Source organism: Agelaius tricolor, unplaced genomic scaffold, assembly GCF_023055355.1.
Source record: "Agelaius tricolor isolate 1412-34295 unplaced genomic scaffold, bAgeTri1.0.p SCAF_19, whole genome shotgun sequence".
Classification (NCBI taxonomy): Eukaryota; Metazoa; Chordata; class Aves; order Passeriformes; family Icteridae; genus Agelaius; species Agelaius tricolor.
Window position 1 is genome coordinate 3,112,234 of NW_027269279.1, and position 18,017 is coordinate 3,130,250.

Genomic DNA, 18,017 nt, shown 5'->3' on the forward strand with positions numbered 1-18,017 from the left:
CCGGCCCCGCTCCGCTGCCCCGGCGGGAGCACCGGCAGGGCGGCGCGGGCAGCGCTGCGGCGGCGCTCGGGCAGCCCAGCGCGGGGGCCTGCGCTGGGGGCGGTTCCGGTTCCGGTTCCGGGCGCCGCTCGGGCCGGGGGGGCCGCGCCGCCATCGCCGCGATGCCGAAAGGTGGTGGGGGCCGGGCCGGGCCGGGCGTGCCCTGCGGGGAGCGGCGGCGGGGGGAACACGGGACACGGGAGAGGAGGGGGCTGGGGGGTGTGTGCGCCGCTCGGCCCCGGTGCGGGCAGGGCTCGTGTTCGCCCCCGGCTGTGGACATGCCGCGGCGGCTCCGTTCTCCCGCTCTCCCGGCCTTGGCGGAGCCTGCGGGGGTCCCTTTCCCAGTCCCCGCGCTGCCCCCGCGGCTGTGTTTGCGCTCTGGGGAGGGGTCTCGGGTTCCCTTTCCCCGTTCTCGGGGGCTCCGGGGCCGCCTCGCCGCGTTCCCCCGCCCCTCACGGCGCCGGGCCCGTTCTGAGCTCCCCGAAGCGCCGCGGCGGCGGCAGCAGCAGCCCCTGGGGGTGCCCGCGGCTCCGGGCTGGGCTCCATGTGCTTGGACGGGAACCGCGGCCGCTCCCCTGGCTCGGGGCTCACGGAGCTCGGGGAGGGGGAGCAGCCCCGCCGGGGGTACCGGGGGCTGGCGGCCATCCCGGGACGGGGTTCGGGGGCTCCAAAGGCGCCTCTTTGATGATGCCGCGGTTTGGCTGCTGCGGAGCGGGCAGGGACTTGCTCCTGGTGTGATTCAGGAGCGGGGATGGGGCACGGCCGGGCTGGATCCACCCAGAACCTTCTCCTCATGCACCATCCGCATAATTGGCTCTCGCAAATCCCGGTCACACACGTTAAAAACCAGCCCGCATCGTTCCTCTTCCTGCAGTTTGCTCTGCTTTGTTTCATCAGCAGTTCCCAGCCTTTAGCACCAAACTGATTCTTGCTTAGGATTTATTGAACCACTCGTTTTGGGTCCATTTGCAGAGTGATGGGAGATGGGGCTGAAGCTTTCACATGGTTTTTGTGAAGGCAAAGAACCACGGCAGGTTATAACCCCATTTCTCTTATTTAAATGCCTGTAACTCAGGATTTCCTGCTCTTTAGTTCATTGTACAGATTTCAATGTTTGATTCAAACCTTTTGCTTTTTGGAAGAAGAGGGGCTTTGGTCATTTTTCCCCAAGTCAGTGGGAGTTGTTGGATTGGTGGCAGAAGAGTGGATTTTGGCACTCACTGTTTAATATAAAAGGGAGAGGTATAAAGAAGCTAATAATAAATTTTTTACAGGATTATTTCAAATTAATTTCCTATTTCCCCCCCCTAATGCTTCGATTTTAAAAAGAAGAGATTCCGTCAGTATCATTCCATTTTCTTCCATCTAATTTTCTTAATTAGTCTGTTTGAAGCTGAAGACAAATGTGTTTGAACGTGGGCCTGCCTGGGCACCACTGGGCTTTGCTGTAGGTGAAATCTGCAGGTGATTCTACTTTAAAAGTGCTTCACAGAGGTGGAAAAGAAGCATTATCCCTGTTTTTGCTCAGTGGTGTAGGACCAACTCCCCGTGTCTGATGTGAGGTTTTGATCTCCCTGTGGGAGCAGAGCCCCATCCCTGCTCTGTGCTGAGCTCTCGTGGGCCTCATTCTTCCATTTGCTTCTTTTTAGGCTTTTAATGTAAAATAATTTCTCTTTAGTTGCTTCTCCCCCCTTATCAGCAGTGTTTATTTGCAGTTATGGCAGTTTGTGTTCCTTGGTCCTGAGCCCAGTGTGGAATTCTGGCACGGCTGGGTGAGGAGCCCTGGCCAGGCTGGGAGCACAGTTTGGGTATTTGGGGTTGGTGTGTCACAGATGTCACTGCTGTTCCCTGGGGGTGATGCCATGAACTCAGGGCAGTGAGGTCCTGTGTCCCCAGGAGCATTCCCATGGCAAATCTCCTTCCAGAGGGTGTCAGTGCTCCCACGAGGGAGGGCTGGGAGCAGACAAACAGAAAACTCCTCTCTGCCTGCACCAAAACTTTGGTTGTGCTCCCCAGCTGAACCCAGGGACAAGAATTTGGTCTCTGCACTTCCCCATCTTTTGGAAAAATATCTCAGGAGTTTCTGTAAAGCTTCACAGTGGGGTTTTGGGGCAGAACTAAGGCATTGTGAGAGTTCATCTGTGCTGAGCCAGGAGAATTGGTCAGGAAATGTTGGATCTCTCAGGCTCCCAGTGCCTCCCAGTCCAACAGAGAGCAGATCTCCCATGGATTCCACACAGTGCCAGGGAGGGAGGGATGGATGATCCCTCACCCCTTCCCATCCCTGTAAGGTTCCCATGTCCTTGGCAGGTGAAATGGGGAGGATGAGGGAGATCCAGAGTTTCCTGCTCCTCCCATGGCACTCCAGGCCTGCTGCAGTGGCAGAGCTGCCCTGCCAGGGTTGTTTGCTTTGTGCCAGACTCCCTCACTCAGGGCTGGGGGTTGGCTCTATCCAAATTGCTTCCCAGTTCTTTGGGTTGGAATAATATAACCAGAGCAGTGGCTTGAGGGGAGCATTAATGGCTTCAGCAGTTCATTAATCAACAGAATTTGGAACTTGGGGCAGTGCCAGCCACACTGACTCCCCTTCTTGGTTCCTAGAGCTTGTTTTTATTTTTCCTAATAAAGCAGTAAAACTGGAGGCTCCTTTTAGGACTTCTTCAGCTCCCATTGTAATTCCCAAAGCCTTTGTCCAATTAGCTTCCTATTTTTTCGTGGCACAGTGGGAGTGGTTAAGGAGCCAAGCTTGTTGGAATGTTGGTTGTAACCACAGGAACACACTGTGATTCCTCCTGTGCAGGAAACTGGGGTCTGCTGTGGGACTGAGCATCCCCTCCTCTCCTGGGAATTGGAGAGGCCATGAGCACAGGCAGGGAAGGGTGATACCAATAATCCCAATTCTCTGTGCATCTCACCTAAAAATCTTGGAGCATTTCACCAAGTTCACTGAGGGGTTTTGTTTAGGGTCTGTCAGAGGAGCTATTTTGGTTTGTCCTGTCCACACCTAAAATCCAGAGAGTGCTGCAGGAGGAGCAGACCTTTCTGGAAGTTACCACTAAACCATTTGTTATTTTTATTGTTTTGTGCAGGTAGAAAAGGAGGCCACAAAGGCCGGGCAAGGCAGTACACGAGTCCTGAGGAGATCGATGCCCAGCTCCAAGCAGAAAAGCAAAAAGCAAGGGTATGTGTTTGCTCCTTTGTGTTCTTTCTATCCTAATTCCTGCCTTATCCAGCCTGGTTTTCACTGCTCAGGAGCAATGGCAGCTTAGCCAAGTGCTGCAGATCATTCCAGCAGCGATCACAGCATGGATCCCAAATGTCTCCAGCTGGGGAGACTCCAGGGGTCGCCCAGTCTGGTTCCTGAGGCCTGGGAGACCACCCAGGGCAGCACTGGAAGGTTGAAGGACAGGGAGCTGATTACACAGCAGCTCTGGAGGTCTTTTCTCTCCATTTTTTATCATTTGAGTCTCCAGTGTCAGCTCATTTTTATCCATGTTCTGCAGCTTGGCTTTGGAGAGCAAGGGCCACATCTTGACATGTTACTGAATATTGAAATGATATTTGCCTCTTTCTATCATAGATCTATGGACCAAACTCCTTTGACTTCTTCCTGGACACAAGATTTTCTTGTTTGCCTCTGCTTTGTAGGAGAGATAAGAGTTTTGTGTGTGGGGCCTCCTTTTGGTGTGTTTCTGTGCCCTGGCATGGGACTGTAACAGCTCCCCCCACTTCCACCATGAGCTGACTGCTGTCATAAAACCCTTGGCTGCTTTTTGGGGCTCTTGCTCTCTTTATTCCCAACTTATCACAGCTCTGGTGACATTCTGATGTTTTCTGTGACTTTCTGGAAGTGCTGCCTCAGCCCAAATACACAATTTCAGCTGAGGCCTCACAGCACTGACCACAGGAGGATAATTACACCCCATGAAGGAAATCCTGGTGAATACCTCTGAGATGACTCTCTCAAGCAGTTCTGAGCCATAGTGTTGAGTCCTTTTTAATGTTTTGCCCAGCTGGAAACTCGAGATGATTGTTTGGTTTGCTGCTTAGCCACATATTCCAGCTTCATGTTGGATTTCTTCTTCCAAACTCTAACTCCTCTGGGTTAGTTTCTGATTCCACCTTCTTGGTTTCATGCCATATTTCCAAATTCTGAAACCACTGATGAGTCTCATCCTGTTTTCCAAGATAATTCCAACTCCTACCAGTGTGATGTCATTCACAAACTGTGTAAGTGTTCTCTGCTTCCATGTTGTTTAATAAAAATGCTGACTGGAAGTGGAACAGAAAAGCAGGACCCACTTGAAATGTGTGTCTTGTTTCACAGCAAACCAGAGAACTGCTCTTTGAGAAGGATTTATTTTTTGTGATAATCCATATCACATAGTGATGGTTACATCTAACACTGATACATTAAGGAAAGCTTTAAAAACCCCCTACAATTAACAAAATTACTCCTCTTACTGTTCCTTGCTCATCCACTTTGCTGGTTGTTTGATGAGAGATGTTGGTAGTGTAAAACAAGCTGTTCACACCCATGCTGGCTCTTCTTATGATTCAGAAATTAATTCCCAGGTTCTGACTGGTGGAAGCTGTGCTGAAAAGGCTGTAATTCATTGGATAATAATGTTCAGGTTGGTGGTTGTCCATTTTCTCCTCTAGGTGTTTTTATTTATCCACACCCAGGATAAGCTCTAAGCTGCATCCATGTAGTTTCCAGTCTCTGAGGTAGTGTGCACTGGAAACCCAGGCCAAAACTCTTCTGGAGAGCTTTGATTTGATGAAAATAAAGTGCCAGTGGTGTCTTTCACAGTAATTTTCCTTTTAGAGGGAGCAGCAGAATTGTTTGGAGGTTGCTGAGGAGGAGCCCTCATTCTGTGACAGCCAGAGCCCCTTGGTGGCACAAGGCCACATCAGGGGCACCAGTGCTCAGAGCTGGCTCATTCCTCCAAAATCTCATTTAAGAGCTGGGTTTGGGGTTTTTAGTGACATTAATTTCCTCTGATTTTGTAGGAAGAGGAGGAGCAAGAAGAAGGAGGAGAAGGAGCAACAGGGGACCCTAAAAAGGAGAAGAAGTCTTTAGATTCAGATGAGAGTGATGAAGATGATGAGGATTATCAGGTACTGCATCTCAGGGCACTTAATGCTTGGGCTGGGGAGGAGATGCACACTGGATTCTGAGCAGAGCTACCTAGAGTGCACTTTTTATAGAACTACTTTTAGAAGCCAAAAAACACTCACTTGACAGCATTTTGCCCTCAGAATGAGAACTTGTGAACATTTACAAATGAAATACAAAGGCAACAAGATATTTAAAAAGGCTGAAGGTGCCTTGATTCATAAATGGTTTTTCTGGCTTGTAGTCAAATCTTGCCTTGTGCTTTTGGGGTGTGTTTGGGGAGCTCTGGTACAACCAGAGCTGCATTGAGAGCTCCTCAAGCTCCCTCTTGTTCTTGACCCGCAGCAAAAGCGCAAAGGAGTGGAGGGGTTGATAGACATAGAGAACCCCAACCGTGTCATTCAGACAACCAAAAAAGTCACTCAGCTGGACCTGGATGGACCCAAGGAGCTCTCACGACGAGAGAGGTGAGTGCTCCCTGCTCACCCTGCAATTTCACCCTGGAATTTGATGCAGGGAGGTGTTTCCCCTGCTCTGTGGCAGTGTTGCAAGGAGGCCCTTAAAAGTGTGTTATTGCCTAAAGCAGGCACTGAGCAGCAGCAGACTGAGCTCACTGTGCTTCAAAATGTGCTTCCTTAGAAGCTTCACAGGAGTTGTTGCTGTGGCTATCCTGGAGCCAGGCAGCCTGCCCTGGAGCTCTGAGAGAAAGGGATTTAGGCCATTCCTTTCCTGCAGTTTTATGCCAAAAATCAGACCTAACTGAAACCCTGAAATCATACTGCTGTGAAAGGGATTTAGGCCATTCCTTTCCTGCAGTTTTATGGCCAAAAATCAGAACAGAAATCTATTAACCAGAGGTCACTTTGGATCCACTCTAATCCTGCTGCAGAAGGTGCTCTAGTGACAAGTAGCATTTTCCCAGATTCCAGGTATTGTGGTGAAATTTTTATCTGGCCAGATTAATTACCTGGCCAGATTAATTAAACCTAAGTTTAATCTTCTAGTTTCATTTAGCAATGGTGAGGTTTGGAAGGGAAGGTTTAATCTTTTTTTATTTGGGATAGATTGCTTCAGCAGAAGGACACGTTTGAGGGTAAGGCAGGGAAAAACATGTCACAGTTCTTGTGATGTGGGGCTAATTCATTTGACCTCCTTGTGTTTTTATAGAACTACTTTTAGAAGCCAAAAAACACTCACTTGACAGCATTTTGCCCTCAGAATGAGAACTTGTGAACATTTACAAATGATTTTTTTCTAAAATGATTATTTCTACCTTCCTTACTTAGCTGAAGGAAGGTAGAAATAATCTCTCACCTCACCCCTGCTCAAACCCTGCAAATAGACAGAACCTGTGCTTGAAAACTGGTAAAGGACCCCCAGTTTTGGGGTTTTTCCTGGTTGGAAAGCCCCACTCTGCCTGTTCCTGTGGGCTTGCCTGGATACTCTGGTGACTGGTGTGTTTCCTTTGGGCAGAGAGGAAATAGAGAAGCAGAAGGCAAAAGAAAGATACATGAAAATGCACCTAGCTGGGAAAACAGAGCAAGCCAAGGCAGACCTTGCCCGATTAGCCATCATTCGGAAGCAAAGGGAAGAAGCTGCCAGAAAGAAAGAAGAAGAAAGAAAAGGTTAGAGAATAATTAATCATTATCTCCTGCCTTTCCAGGAGGCACACATCCCTCCTCTGAGCCTGTGTGGTGTTGCTGAGTGTCATCAACTCCCCTCAGCAAAGCCAGGCTCAGCTGTTGCCCTCTCATAAAGTTCTTGCTTTATGAACAAGAGCTTGGACACTGGAGCAGGGAAAGAGAGAAGGGAATTGCCCTTGATATCCATCTCATCCCCTGCCTCCCAGGCAGTGCTGGCTCCAGTTTGGGGGTTTAGCAGGCTCCTTGTGCTGGGTGATTTATCTGCTTTGCATGTGGGGATCTGAACTGCCCAGGAGTTCCCAGCAGTCTGAACACGGCTCCTTGGTGGCTTCCACAGAGAAATTTGGGCATCAGGGGGATTTGTGAACACCTGGAGAGAGCCCAGGGATAGAAGGGAACATCAAGAGGGCCTGTGCCTCTTACTCTGAGAAATTGTTGGGAAGGGTGGGATTTTTCCATGACCCAGCTGGCAGGATTCAAATCCCTGGGGCTGCCAAAACTCCCCCAGTCCCTGATGTGCACCATGAAATGATGAAACCCTGTTTGTTGTTCTCCTCCCCAGCAAAAGACGAAGCGGCCATGGCAGGTAAAAGACTGCAGTCACTATCCCTTAACAAGTAAGCCCAGGCCATGCAAGAGGAGGAAACACCAGGGAACTGTGCCTGGTCCTGCCAGGAGCTCTGCCTTCCATCGCTGCCACGCAGGGCACCCTGCAGCATTGACCTCACCACCTCCAAGAGACACTGGCGATGTGTTTGTCCTCATCCTGGCACAGATTTCCATTTGGGGTTAGGGGCAGCTGCTCTCTGCAGTGCAGAGCTGTGCTGGACAGCAATTCCCTGTAACAGTTTGGAAACATGAATGTTTTTGCTGTTTTTAGGATCAAGAACTCGTAGACGGTGGGAGGGGGGCAGGGTGGGAGGGAGCTGTGTGGGAGGGGAGGTGCTTCAAGTACTAGATTGCAAGAAAAATAGATTGTGGGGTCGTTTGGGGGTGGGGCATGGGGTGGGGAACTGACTTGGTATGAAATCCCAAAGGATAATGTATCTGAGGAATCCAGTTGGCAAAGAGCCCATCAAATTTTGCTGCAGGGTGTTGCAGTATAAGCTGGGAGCCTGACTTCATGGACATCTGGAGTGCCGTTCCTTCCTGGATTCATCCCTCCTTTCTTGCAGCCAGTCTCCCCTTTTCCCTCCTCTTCATTTTCTTTTTCTCCTTATTAGGGATAGTGCCAGTTTTTAACCACATCATCCTTTGTTTAAAGGAGAAAAAACAAACAACATTTATTGTGTCAGATCCAGATGGAGAAAAAAAAAAACCAAAAAGCAAAAAAAAAAAAAAAAAACTTGATCAAGTTTAAAAACCACCAAGAGAACTTGTATATTTGGCTGATTAAACTGTAAGTTATCAGAGCTGCTGTGGCCTCGTGTGTGTGTGTGTGTGTGTGAAGGGCACAGCTGGGGGGTCCTGGGGGAGGCTCAGCTGCACTTGGGGGCTGCTGGTTGTGATGTGGGGTTTGGCTCTGGGTCAGGAGCTCCCTCAGCTCACACAGCCTGAGGGAAAAAGCTTTTCCTGCTGATTCTGATGGATGTCTTGCACAATCTGTTTACCACGGTGGAGGAAACAATTACCCTCAGGCCGTGTCTGGCCTGCTCCCCTGTCAGCAGGGCGGCCACTGCACTGCCAGCTCCTCTCAGATGTCTCTGGAGGGGGCAGCTCCAGCCTGCTGTGCCCCAGGGGCTTTGGGAGCCCTGCTGCCAGCCTGTTCAGGGACACCAGTGCTTCCCAGACTTCCCAAAGGCTGGACATCCAGCCCCAGGGCTTGGAGCACTGGAAGTCACGGGGAGAGGGGTTGCAGCTGTGGAGATGAAGGGTGACAAACAAAGGATTTGTTCTCGTGCTTGGCTGCAGGGACTTGGGCACAGGGGTGTGACACAGGATGTGCCCCAGGGGCTGTCACCGTGAGCTGCTGGCTCAGAGCTCAGACCAAGCCAAGATTTGGGGTAGGAAATGCTCCCAGGGAGCTGTGGAAAATGAGAAGTGCTGGCAGAGAGGTGCCTGTGCTGTCAGCTCCAGGAGGGAGGAGCTGGTGTGGTGGGGACAGCCCGACATGGGACAGTGGGTGAGCCTTGGAGCACAGGGAGTGGATGGGGCAGGACAGGGGGAGGTTTTGGGCTTGTGCTGGGATGGAGCAGGGCAGGAGCCACAGGGGACAGGGTTGAGGATTCTGAACACATGGAAAGGGGTGGGAAAATCTTCTCCAAGTAACAGCTCCCACTGACTGAGGGCTGGAGCAGAACTCAAATGTCATTGTCCCTCTGGCAGCCAGTGCTCCCTCCCCAGGCCACGGGAAACTGCAGGAGTAGCTGGGCAGCCCAAGGTCTCTGAGCTGGCTCCAGGTTTGGGAATTGCCCACCTGCAGGATTTTACCCAGAGAATGACAAACCTGTGCTCCCTGGCCACTTCCATCCTCTGCCCACCGTTTTTCCTAACACCAATCCTGGTTTGAAATGGTGCTGAAGCAGGGAACAGAAAGGTGACATTCCCCTTCTCCCCACAATCCCAATTCCCCCTCAGCACTGGTGGCAGAAATGATGTGACCACCTGTGGCACAGCACTGTGCTCTGCCCTGATCACACCTGTGTTTGGACTGAACTTGTTCTAAAAAAGTGCAAAAAAACCCCATTTTGATTTATTCAGGAAAATCCTTTATTTGCTATTTCTCCAAGCAATGTATGACCAGCACCGGGAAGGATGGTAACAAAAATAGTAAGAAAAATGGGGTTTTTTGTCTGGAAACAGCCACCAGGGCTGGCTGGCAGCAGGGACAGGCACTGGTGGCGTTGTGGCACAGGGTGGGGTGGCAGAGGGCAGCAGGCAGGGACAGAGCAGGGGCAGCTGGAAGCTGGGATGCCCTTCCCAGGCGGCTCCTTCATTTGATCTTGAGATCCTTCAGCGCTGACTCCAGGCTCTGAAATGAAACAGGAAATGAAACAGGAGGGTTTTCAGCAGTTCATGGCCTCCCAAAGAACCTGGAGATGGCTGGGGAGCTGGAAGGGGGAACTGGGCTGGTTCAGTGCTGGTACTCCCAGCCTGAGGGGTCCATGGGGATTCCTTACCTTGACATCCCAGATGCTCATGCCCCCGTCCATCCCCGTGGTGCAGAACTGGGAGCACTTGTCCTTCCCACCAGTCAGCACTGAGATCTGGCTGTGGGTGCAAAGAGGGAGCAGGAATCAGTGCCAGGGCTGAGCCCTTAGGGGTGGGAATGGGGCTGGACCCCTTCATCTCCCCCACAGTGCAGGAAGGCACTGGGGATGGACAGGGATGCTTGGAGATACCCAGGGATGCTCCAAGGATGCTCCAGGACCGTCCCAGCTTTTGGGACTACACCTCTCTACCTCCCCTTCCCACATTCAAGGATTCTTTGGGGATACCCTGGGAAACTCAGGGACACCCAGGGCTGTCTCAGCTCCTGGTGCTGGAGCCTCAGTCTCTCCCTCCCTCTTGCTGGGATGCCCAGGGACATTCTGGAGATATCCAAGGATGCTCCAGGGCTGGACAGCAGCACACCCAGGGGATGCTCAGGGACCATCAACCCCGAGGTGACCCCGAGCCTGGCCAGCCCCCACCTGATGCTGTTCTTGTGCAGGGTGTCCAGGCTGGCGTTGGCCGTGTCCGAGCTCGCTTTCTTGTCCAGGTTCTGGAAGCGCTCGCGGGCGGTGAGGCCGCGCTGGGAGCTCTGCTTGGGGACATCCAGCTTCCCCCCGAAGGTCAGGGTGCCCTGGCTCTCCTCATAGGTGAACAGCATCGGGCAGCAGTCGTGGCCCTGGGGAACGAACGTGCCCTGCTCAGCCCCCCCCGGCCGGCTCCAGCCGCGGCTCCCAGCCCGTGTCCCTGCCCGCACTCACCGCGGCCACCAGGCTGTGCTCGGTGATGAAGGTGACAGCCAGCAGGGGCAGCGTCTCGGTGCACAGAGAGGCAACGCTGCCAGGGGTGAAACACCAGCTGAGCTTCAGCCTCAGTGCTGAGGCTGGTACAGCTCATCACATGGGTGGAACCCACGAGGGGAGACACCACCTCCTTCACCCCCGGTGATCTGGGGACGTTCCAGGGGTGTCCCAGGTCCTGAGCCCTCTATGTCCTACACCCATGTACAGGGATGCTCAGGGGATACCCAGGCATGGCCAGAGATACTCCAGGGATGCTCAGGGATGGCCATAGATACTCAGAGATACTCCAGGGATGGTCAGGGATGCTCAGGGATGGCCATAGATACTCAGGGATACCCAGGGCTGCTCCAGGGCTATTTCCAACTCCTGAGGCTGAACCCCTCTACCTCCCCCACCCAAGTACAGAGATGCTCAGGGGGTACTCATAGATGCCCAGGGATGTTCTAGGGCTAACCCAGCTCCTGAGGCTGAACCCTTCCATCTCCCCCACCCACATGCAGGAACATTCTGGGATTGCTCTTGGCCCAACCCAACCCAGATACCTCCATGCCCATGTTGGTTGGGGGGTCAAGCCCTGCTGCCCGCCCAGCACAGCCTCCCCCAGTCCCCCCTCCTGTCCCCAGCCCTGCTTACGCCATCTTCTTGCCAGCATCAGCGAGGCACAGGGTGCTGTCGTGGCTGACCCAGGCCACGCGGGAGCCGCTGGCCGAGAAGCTCACGCTGTGCACCCACCCACAGCTGCTGCTCGACTCGAACATCAGCTCCCCAAAGGGCATCTTGGAGCCCCAGGGTGTGGGGCTGGGCCGCTCCTCCACCTCCTTGATGTAGGCTGAGAAGATCCTGGGAAGAGGAGAGCCTTGCATGTGTTCCTGGATGCAGGATTTGTGCCACTCTCATCCCTGCCCCTTGCCTCAATTGTGTGACTCAGTTTCCCTGGCAGAGCCTGGAGGGTGTCCCCCTAGTCCCCATGGGTGCTGTATCGCTGGGATGGTCCCAACACCTCCCTGCATCTCCCTTGTGCTCCATTCCCTGTTCCAAACAGCACCTGGGGTGAAGCCTGCCCCCCAACCCATCCTTGGGGATTCCTCTGCATTGGGCCCCCCCATCCCTCAGCCCCTGCTCCTCACCTGCACTTGAAGTCACAGGAGCCAGCAGCCAGGAGGACATTGTTGGGGTGCCAGTCCAGGCTGAGCACAGTCGAGCGGATGGGCTTCTTGATGTGCTTGCAAACCCACCTGTGTGCAGAGCGGGTGGCAGCAGAGGGGCAGCATCACCATCCCCAGAGCCCCCCTGGGATTCTGGGGAGCTGCCTGGTGTTGGTCAGGGCTCCAAGTGCACCAGTAGCAGCTTGGGCATGGGGAGTCCATCCCTCCATTTCCCCGTCTCTACCTCCAGCTCCTCCAGTCTCTTATTTCCCAATCCATCTCCCATCCCTCCATCCATCCATCCATCCATCCATCCATCCATCCATCCATCCCCCATCCATCCATCCATCCATCCATCCATCCATCCATCCATCCATCCATCTCCCTCCCCTCCATCCATCCACCCTGCTCTTTCCCCCTTAGAGCCTCACCAGTCGTTCTCCTGCTCGAAGTAGCAGATGGAGATGAGGCGGGAGCCGCTGCCCACAGCGAATTTGTTCTCCCTGGGGGACCACTTGACGCAGCGGGCAGCGCGGTTGATCCTGAGGATCACCAGGGTGGGCTTCCAGACGTTGCCCTTGAGGGTCCACACGTAGGCGTTGCGGTCGGTCCCGCATGTCACCAGCCGGTTGCTCTCGGGGGCCCAGTCGATGCCTGGAAGGCAGAGGGGGATGATGGTGGCCCAGGGTGGCCCAGGGAGCCTCAGGAATGGCAGTGGTGGCACTCAGGGCTGGGGGTGTCTGAGGGCGTGGTTGTTCTGCGTGGTTTCTGCTCCACAGCTCCTCTTTGCCCCATACCATCCCTCCCACCTCAAAGCATTCCATGTCAACTCATCCCACCCCATCTCTCTCATCCATCCATCTCATTCCACCCCATCCCTTCCCATGCCTCCCACACCATTCCATTCCATCCCAACCCATCTCTCCTATATATCCATCACCCATCCATCCATCCATCCATCCATCCATCCATCCATCCATCCATCATTCCACCCTATCCCACCCCTTCCTTTCACATTCATCCCACATCACCCCAATCCATCTCACCCCATTTGTCCTATCCATATCCCTTCCCATCCCTCCATCTCTCCCTCCCTCCACCTCATCTCTCTCCATCTCTCCCATCCCATCCATCCCACCCTGGCTGCCTCCAGCTGGGCACAACCTGCTCCATTCTCCTCCACCCCTGCACAAGCCCCATCCACTGGGTGCCAGTGCCACGAGCAGGGCTGGCAGCAGCTCTGGGACACCATCCCTGTCCCTGTCCCCTCTGCCAGCCAGGACTCACCTGTCACCTGCCCATTGTGCTCCTTCAGCTCGTGCACTTTGCTCCACTTGGCCCCATCCTTGCGGTAGATGTGAACCTCGTGGTTGTTGGGGCACAGGGCGATCTCTGGGGGTGACAATGGCCAGGACAAAGCCCTCCCCTGGGTCACAGGCTCTGCAGGACCAACCAGCACCCACCCCCCCCTTCCTGGGCTCCAGGTCCCCACCAAGCCCCCAGCCCTGCCCCTGCACTGCCCTGATGCTGCAAATTGTCCCTACGGGAAGGGAGAACCCCAGACCCCACAGCCAGGGTCACCCCTTCCCTACAGGGGTCCCATGGGGGTGGTGGGCTGAGACAGGACAGGATGGGATGGAACAGGACGGCTGGGGGTGCACAGTTCCCAAATCCAGCCCCATCCATCCCGCCCCGCCTGCCCGGCTCTCGGCCGCAGCACAGAAAGCTCTTTTTGTTCTCCCCCATCCCCCGGGCCGCGCTCGGGAAATGCCATCGCCCGTGAATCACCCGGCTCCGCTCCGCGTCCCTCCCTCCCCGGCCGCTGCCTCGGGGCCGGCCGCTGCTCTGGCACCCCCGTGCCCGGCTCTGTCCCGCACGGGCACCGGGGGACACCGGGAGGGGCTGTCCCAGCCCCCAAAGCCAGCCCTGCCCCGCCCCGGGGATGCGGAGCCAGGACAGTGCCCGGGGATCCCTCGGGAATTTCGGGGAGCCCCAGGCGTACTCACGGGTGCGGTCCTTGTTCCAGGCATGGCAGCTGATGGGCTCCAGCAGGAAGCTGTGGTAGGCCATGGCTCACGGGCTGGGGACAGGGACAGACCCCCAGGCTGTCAGGACAGGCTGCTGCAGCCACAGGGATGAGCCCCCAGCCCCACAGAGGGATCCTTCCCACTGGGATCAGCCCTGTGCTGCAGCCCACCCCGTCTCAGCTGGGGAGAGGGTTTTCCCGAGGGTCTCCGAGCTCAAACTCTCCATTTCCAGGAGCTTCTAAACGCTGCTGCCGTCCTGCTCCAGGTGGCTGGAATGTGCTGGGCAGGAGCTGCCTGGGCACACAGGGACGTGGTGCCAGCAGCCCCATGTGCACCCTGGGGTCCCTCCACGGGCGGGCAGCACCTCCTCTCTCCACCCCAGCAGCGCCAGATCCACTCCCTCCTTCCACACCTCTCATTTGGGAAGAGCCAAAGCTCCACGGAGACAATTCCACCCCATCAGGACTGATCCCTGCTCCTGGCTGAGCTCCCACCATTCCTGCTGCTCCCCAGCTGCCATGGGATGGAGCAGTTTGTCCCAAAGGCTCCTCCAGGTGCCACGGGAGCGGGAAGGGCTCCGGGCAGCATCGCAGCCCCTTGGCCATCCCGCCCAGGGAGAGCAGGGATGGAGGGAAACACCTCGCCAGGGCGTGGCTGACAGCGGGAATTACTCACAGCCTGCTCTCGGCTATTTTGGGAACTCCCCGAACACGTCCCGTTTTCTTTGGCAGCTAAAAACGTTACAGGGGAAGGAAAAAGAGTCCCTCCATCCCTGAGCTGGAGAAAAAGAAAATCTGAGGAGCTCCATGAGATGCCTTCCGCGTGTGGAGAAATTCCAGGGCTGGTGCAGGACAGCCCTGCTGTCACACAGGACAGGGCTGCATCCTCCACATGGATGAGGAGGCAGCTGCCCTATCCAGCCCCACCGATGCCCTGGGATGCAGCACAGGGTGTCCAAGGAGGAAACAAAGCTGCTGCTGCCACCAAGAGCCTCTCCCTCGAGCCCTGAGGATGGAGCAGCACCTCGAGGGACGGCCAAAACCATCAGCAACAGGCACATGGCAAGAGATCAGGAGAGGAAAAATGTGTGAAAAAGGGATTTGGCTGAAATGGGCACCTGGCTCAAAGGGCTCCCTGCAGGAGGGATGGGAGGCAGGACACACTGAGGTGCATTCTGGCTTCGACACTAAGAAAACAGCCATACTTTTACTTTTTCCGGGTGGTTTGGGAGCTCAGAGGCATTAACCCTCCTCGCTGGCGTCCCTGCTGCTCCCTTGCCGAGTGCCAGCCCGAAGGGACGAGCTCAGCCGCCGTGCCAGGGACGGAAACCTTTGCCAGACACGGGAAGGAGCGAGGGCTGCGGGGCCCGGGCCGCTCCCTGTTTTTATTTCCCCTCGGCCCCTTTCGAGCCAGTTCCCCGCTCCTGGTGCCCCGCTCCGCAGTGAGCCCCGGGCTCGGCAGCCCCGTCCCCAGCTGGGAACAGCATCACAGGAGCTGTGCTTACGGCCCCCACCGCACCGCCCCGACCCGGGGGCTCTTCAGGGAGGAAAATGGGAATTTTCCGAAGGCCAGACAGGGCGGGACTGGGAGCTGGAACAGCTCCGTTATCTCCCCGGCCAGTCCAAGCAGTTCGGAAACATCCTCGGAGGAGATAACCAAACCTTGGCAGAGCCCAGGGCCGGGGGCTCCTCCCAGTCCCGGGAGGAAGCCACACTCCAGAGGAGATGGAGTTTGGGTTTTACGAGGCTGGCGGGAGGAGGGTTTGTACCCCATGAGGATCCTGCTGGGAGCTGGGACCCCCTGAAACTCTCCCCGGACACTGCGGTGGGCCCCTGCACCACCAGGACCCCAAGAGCGACCCCCGGAGCCCCTCTGCTCCCTGCGGCAGCCGAAGGTGTCACCCCCTGCTCCTGCCAGCCAGGCTGGGGACACCCAGTACTGCTGGGGTACCCCAGGAGCCAGCCTGGCCCTGAGGGGACACCCCCGTCCCAGGGCAGAGGAAGGCGGCTCTGAGCCTCCTCTTCCTCGCACCGCGCAAAGCGGGAGGCAGCTGATTCCCGAGGAGGGGAGGACAGATTGCGGCAGCTCTGTCTCTGCCGGCACCAAGCCCGAGGGGACCCCCACAGGAGGACTCTTTCCACCCCCCCAGAGCTGTCAGACCGCCGGCAAGAGGAAAAAACCCTCAAACTTGCTGACAAAGCTGGGGAAAACCCCCCAAACCATCCGAAAGGCAGCCACAGCGATGCTCGCAGGGGGCAAGGGGCTGCCTGCACCCCCCTGACCCCAGCCCGGGGGCACCCCCCGAGCCTCGAGCAGGGTGTGGGGGCCAGGAGCGGTGACAGCCGCAGCCCCTGGGGACAGCCCCGGCTCCCGGCAGAGCCCAGAGCCCTCCTTACCTTGGCGGGCAGCGCGGGCTGGGCTCGGGTCCTGCACGGCGGGGCTCGTTCATGGACTCTGGGCAGTCGACACGAACGGAGCCCGGAGCGAGCGGCGGGAGCTGTGCCTGCCCCGCCGAGGCAGCCCGGCCGACTTCCCTTTTCCTCTCCGAGAAATGCAACCACTTCCTTACGTGGGCGTTGGGGGAGCGGAGCGGCTCTGCGGCCGCCCTGCCCCTGTGCCTGCGGCCGGGCCGCTCCGGCACCGCCGCACGTGGAGGGCCCCGGGCCCGGGATGCTCCCGGCCCCCGCCGGACGTGGGCAGCCCGCCCTGGGCGCTCCAGGGCAGGACAGAGCCAGCAGAACAGAAGGGAAGGATCCCCGCCGGCTCCCGCTGGCAGCGGGTGTTGCTCACCCCCGGCCCCTGAGGAGTTTGCAGAGGGATGGGGACTCCCCGATGTCTGTGCTGGTCCCCACCAGGGAACAGCCGTGCCCGGAGCCCACGCGGGGCGAGCCGCCCGTCGGCATCGCCTCCCACGGGCGGGGAGAGCCGCGGGAGCCCGCGGAGCCGGGATCCGGCCGCCCTCGGCAGCAGCTGCTGCTGGTTCCTGCATCCCACAGAGCCCGGCAGGACCCAGTGCCAGGCTGGCTGTGCTCACCACGCCTGTGTCCCCACGCAGCAGACATCCAGACCTCTGCTTTTGTCACCTCCTGCTTCAGAGCAGCTCATTTTTATCCCTTTCCCACCTGGATGCACTCACGCCTTCCCTCCTGGGCATAGGGATGTACTCACTCACCCTTTCCCTCTCTGCTACCCCACAGAGCCCCTGACTGCAAATGCAACACTGATTATTTTATGTTTAGAAGGGAGAGGAAATTGTAAAGCCGAGGCTGACTGCCAGGGGAGAAGGTGGGAGACACAAGGAAACCAGAGAAGGATCCAGCTCTGTGACGGAGAACAGTGGCTGCCACTCAGAGCTGAACTTCCACAGTAGCAGAGCTGAGAAACGAGCAGGGTGTGAAGCAGCTCTGGTTCCAGAGGAAGTGGTAAATTTAGTCATTGTTTTTTTTTAAGACACTTCTGCATTTTCAGCAGAAATGACAATTTTCAGCTTTGTAAAGCAATGCTATGAGGCAGCTAATCCCCTCAGAGCACAGCAAGGCAGCAACACAGGGAGGAGGAATACACCCCGAGAAGAAAGTTGTGTGCAAATGCCTCCATGAGCTCCTGAGGCTCAGAGCTGAACTGAAACAGGTACCTGGGCACAAAGATCAGCACAGAAGCCAGATCACACTGACACCTCTGTTTGCAGCTTCCTTTGCCCACCAGTTGCTATAAACACAGGATTTTACTGGTTGGGAGCTCAGCTCTAACGGGACACAGAATCCCAGAACCCCTGAGGGTGGAAAAAACCTCCAAGTTCATCAGGTCCAACCTGTGACCAATTCCCACCTTGCCAACCAGCTCAGAGCACCGAGTGTCATGTCCAGTTGTTCCTTGAACACCTCCAGGGATGGTGATTCCATGAAGTTCCACAGTCTTACCACAAGATTTGCTTTTCATTTGTCTTCTCCAGATGAAGCTCAGCAGATTTTTGTCTCACTTTCCACACAGAGCTTTCCATCCCGTCCCCCAGGCACTGACCTGGGAGCAGGCTTGGCACCAATCCCAAAGGCAACTACAAATCATTCTGGTCACTCACCTTTGGAAAAATG

At 55.9% G+C, this 18,017-nt stretch overlaps 2 protein-coding genes across 2 annotated transcripts; one reads left to right on the plus strand and one right to left on the minus strand.

Annotated features, from left to right (window-relative positions):
* The first annotated feature begins 21 nt into the window (after positions 1-21).
* PDAP1 (PDGFA associated protein 1) lies at positions 22-8,213 on the plus strand. The gene is made up of 6 exons (XM_071443888.1): positions 22-171; positions 3,129-3,220; positions 5,053-5,160; positions 5,504-5,625; positions 6,632-6,783; positions 7,364-8,213. Exons 1-6 carry the CDS (start codon positions 162-164, stop codon positions 7,420-7,422), a joined length of 543 nt encoding a protein of 180 aa, XP_071299989.1. The 5' UTR covers positions 22-161; the 3' UTR covers positions 7,423-8,213.
* A 1,273-nt stretch (positions 8,214-9,486) lies between these two features.
* Positions 9,487-16,624, minus strand: ARPC1B (actin related protein 2/3 complex subunit 1B). The gene is made up of 10 exons (XM_071443893.1): positions 16,323-16,624; positions 13,906-13,979; positions 13,187-13,291; positions 12,331-12,553; positions 11,882-11,989; positions 11,388-11,594; positions 10,713-10,788; positions 10,434-10,630; positions 9,921-10,011; positions 9,487-9,772 (listed from the first exon to the last, which is right to left on the minus strand). The coding sequence occupies exons 2-10, from the start codon at positions 13,967-13,969 to the stop codon at positions 9,734-9,736; spliced, it is 1,110 nt and encodes a 369-aa protein (XP_071299994.1). The 5' UTR covers positions 13,970-13,979; positions 16,323-16,624; the 3' UTR covers positions 9,487-9,733.
* Positions 16,625-18,017: the final 1,393 nt, after the last annotated feature.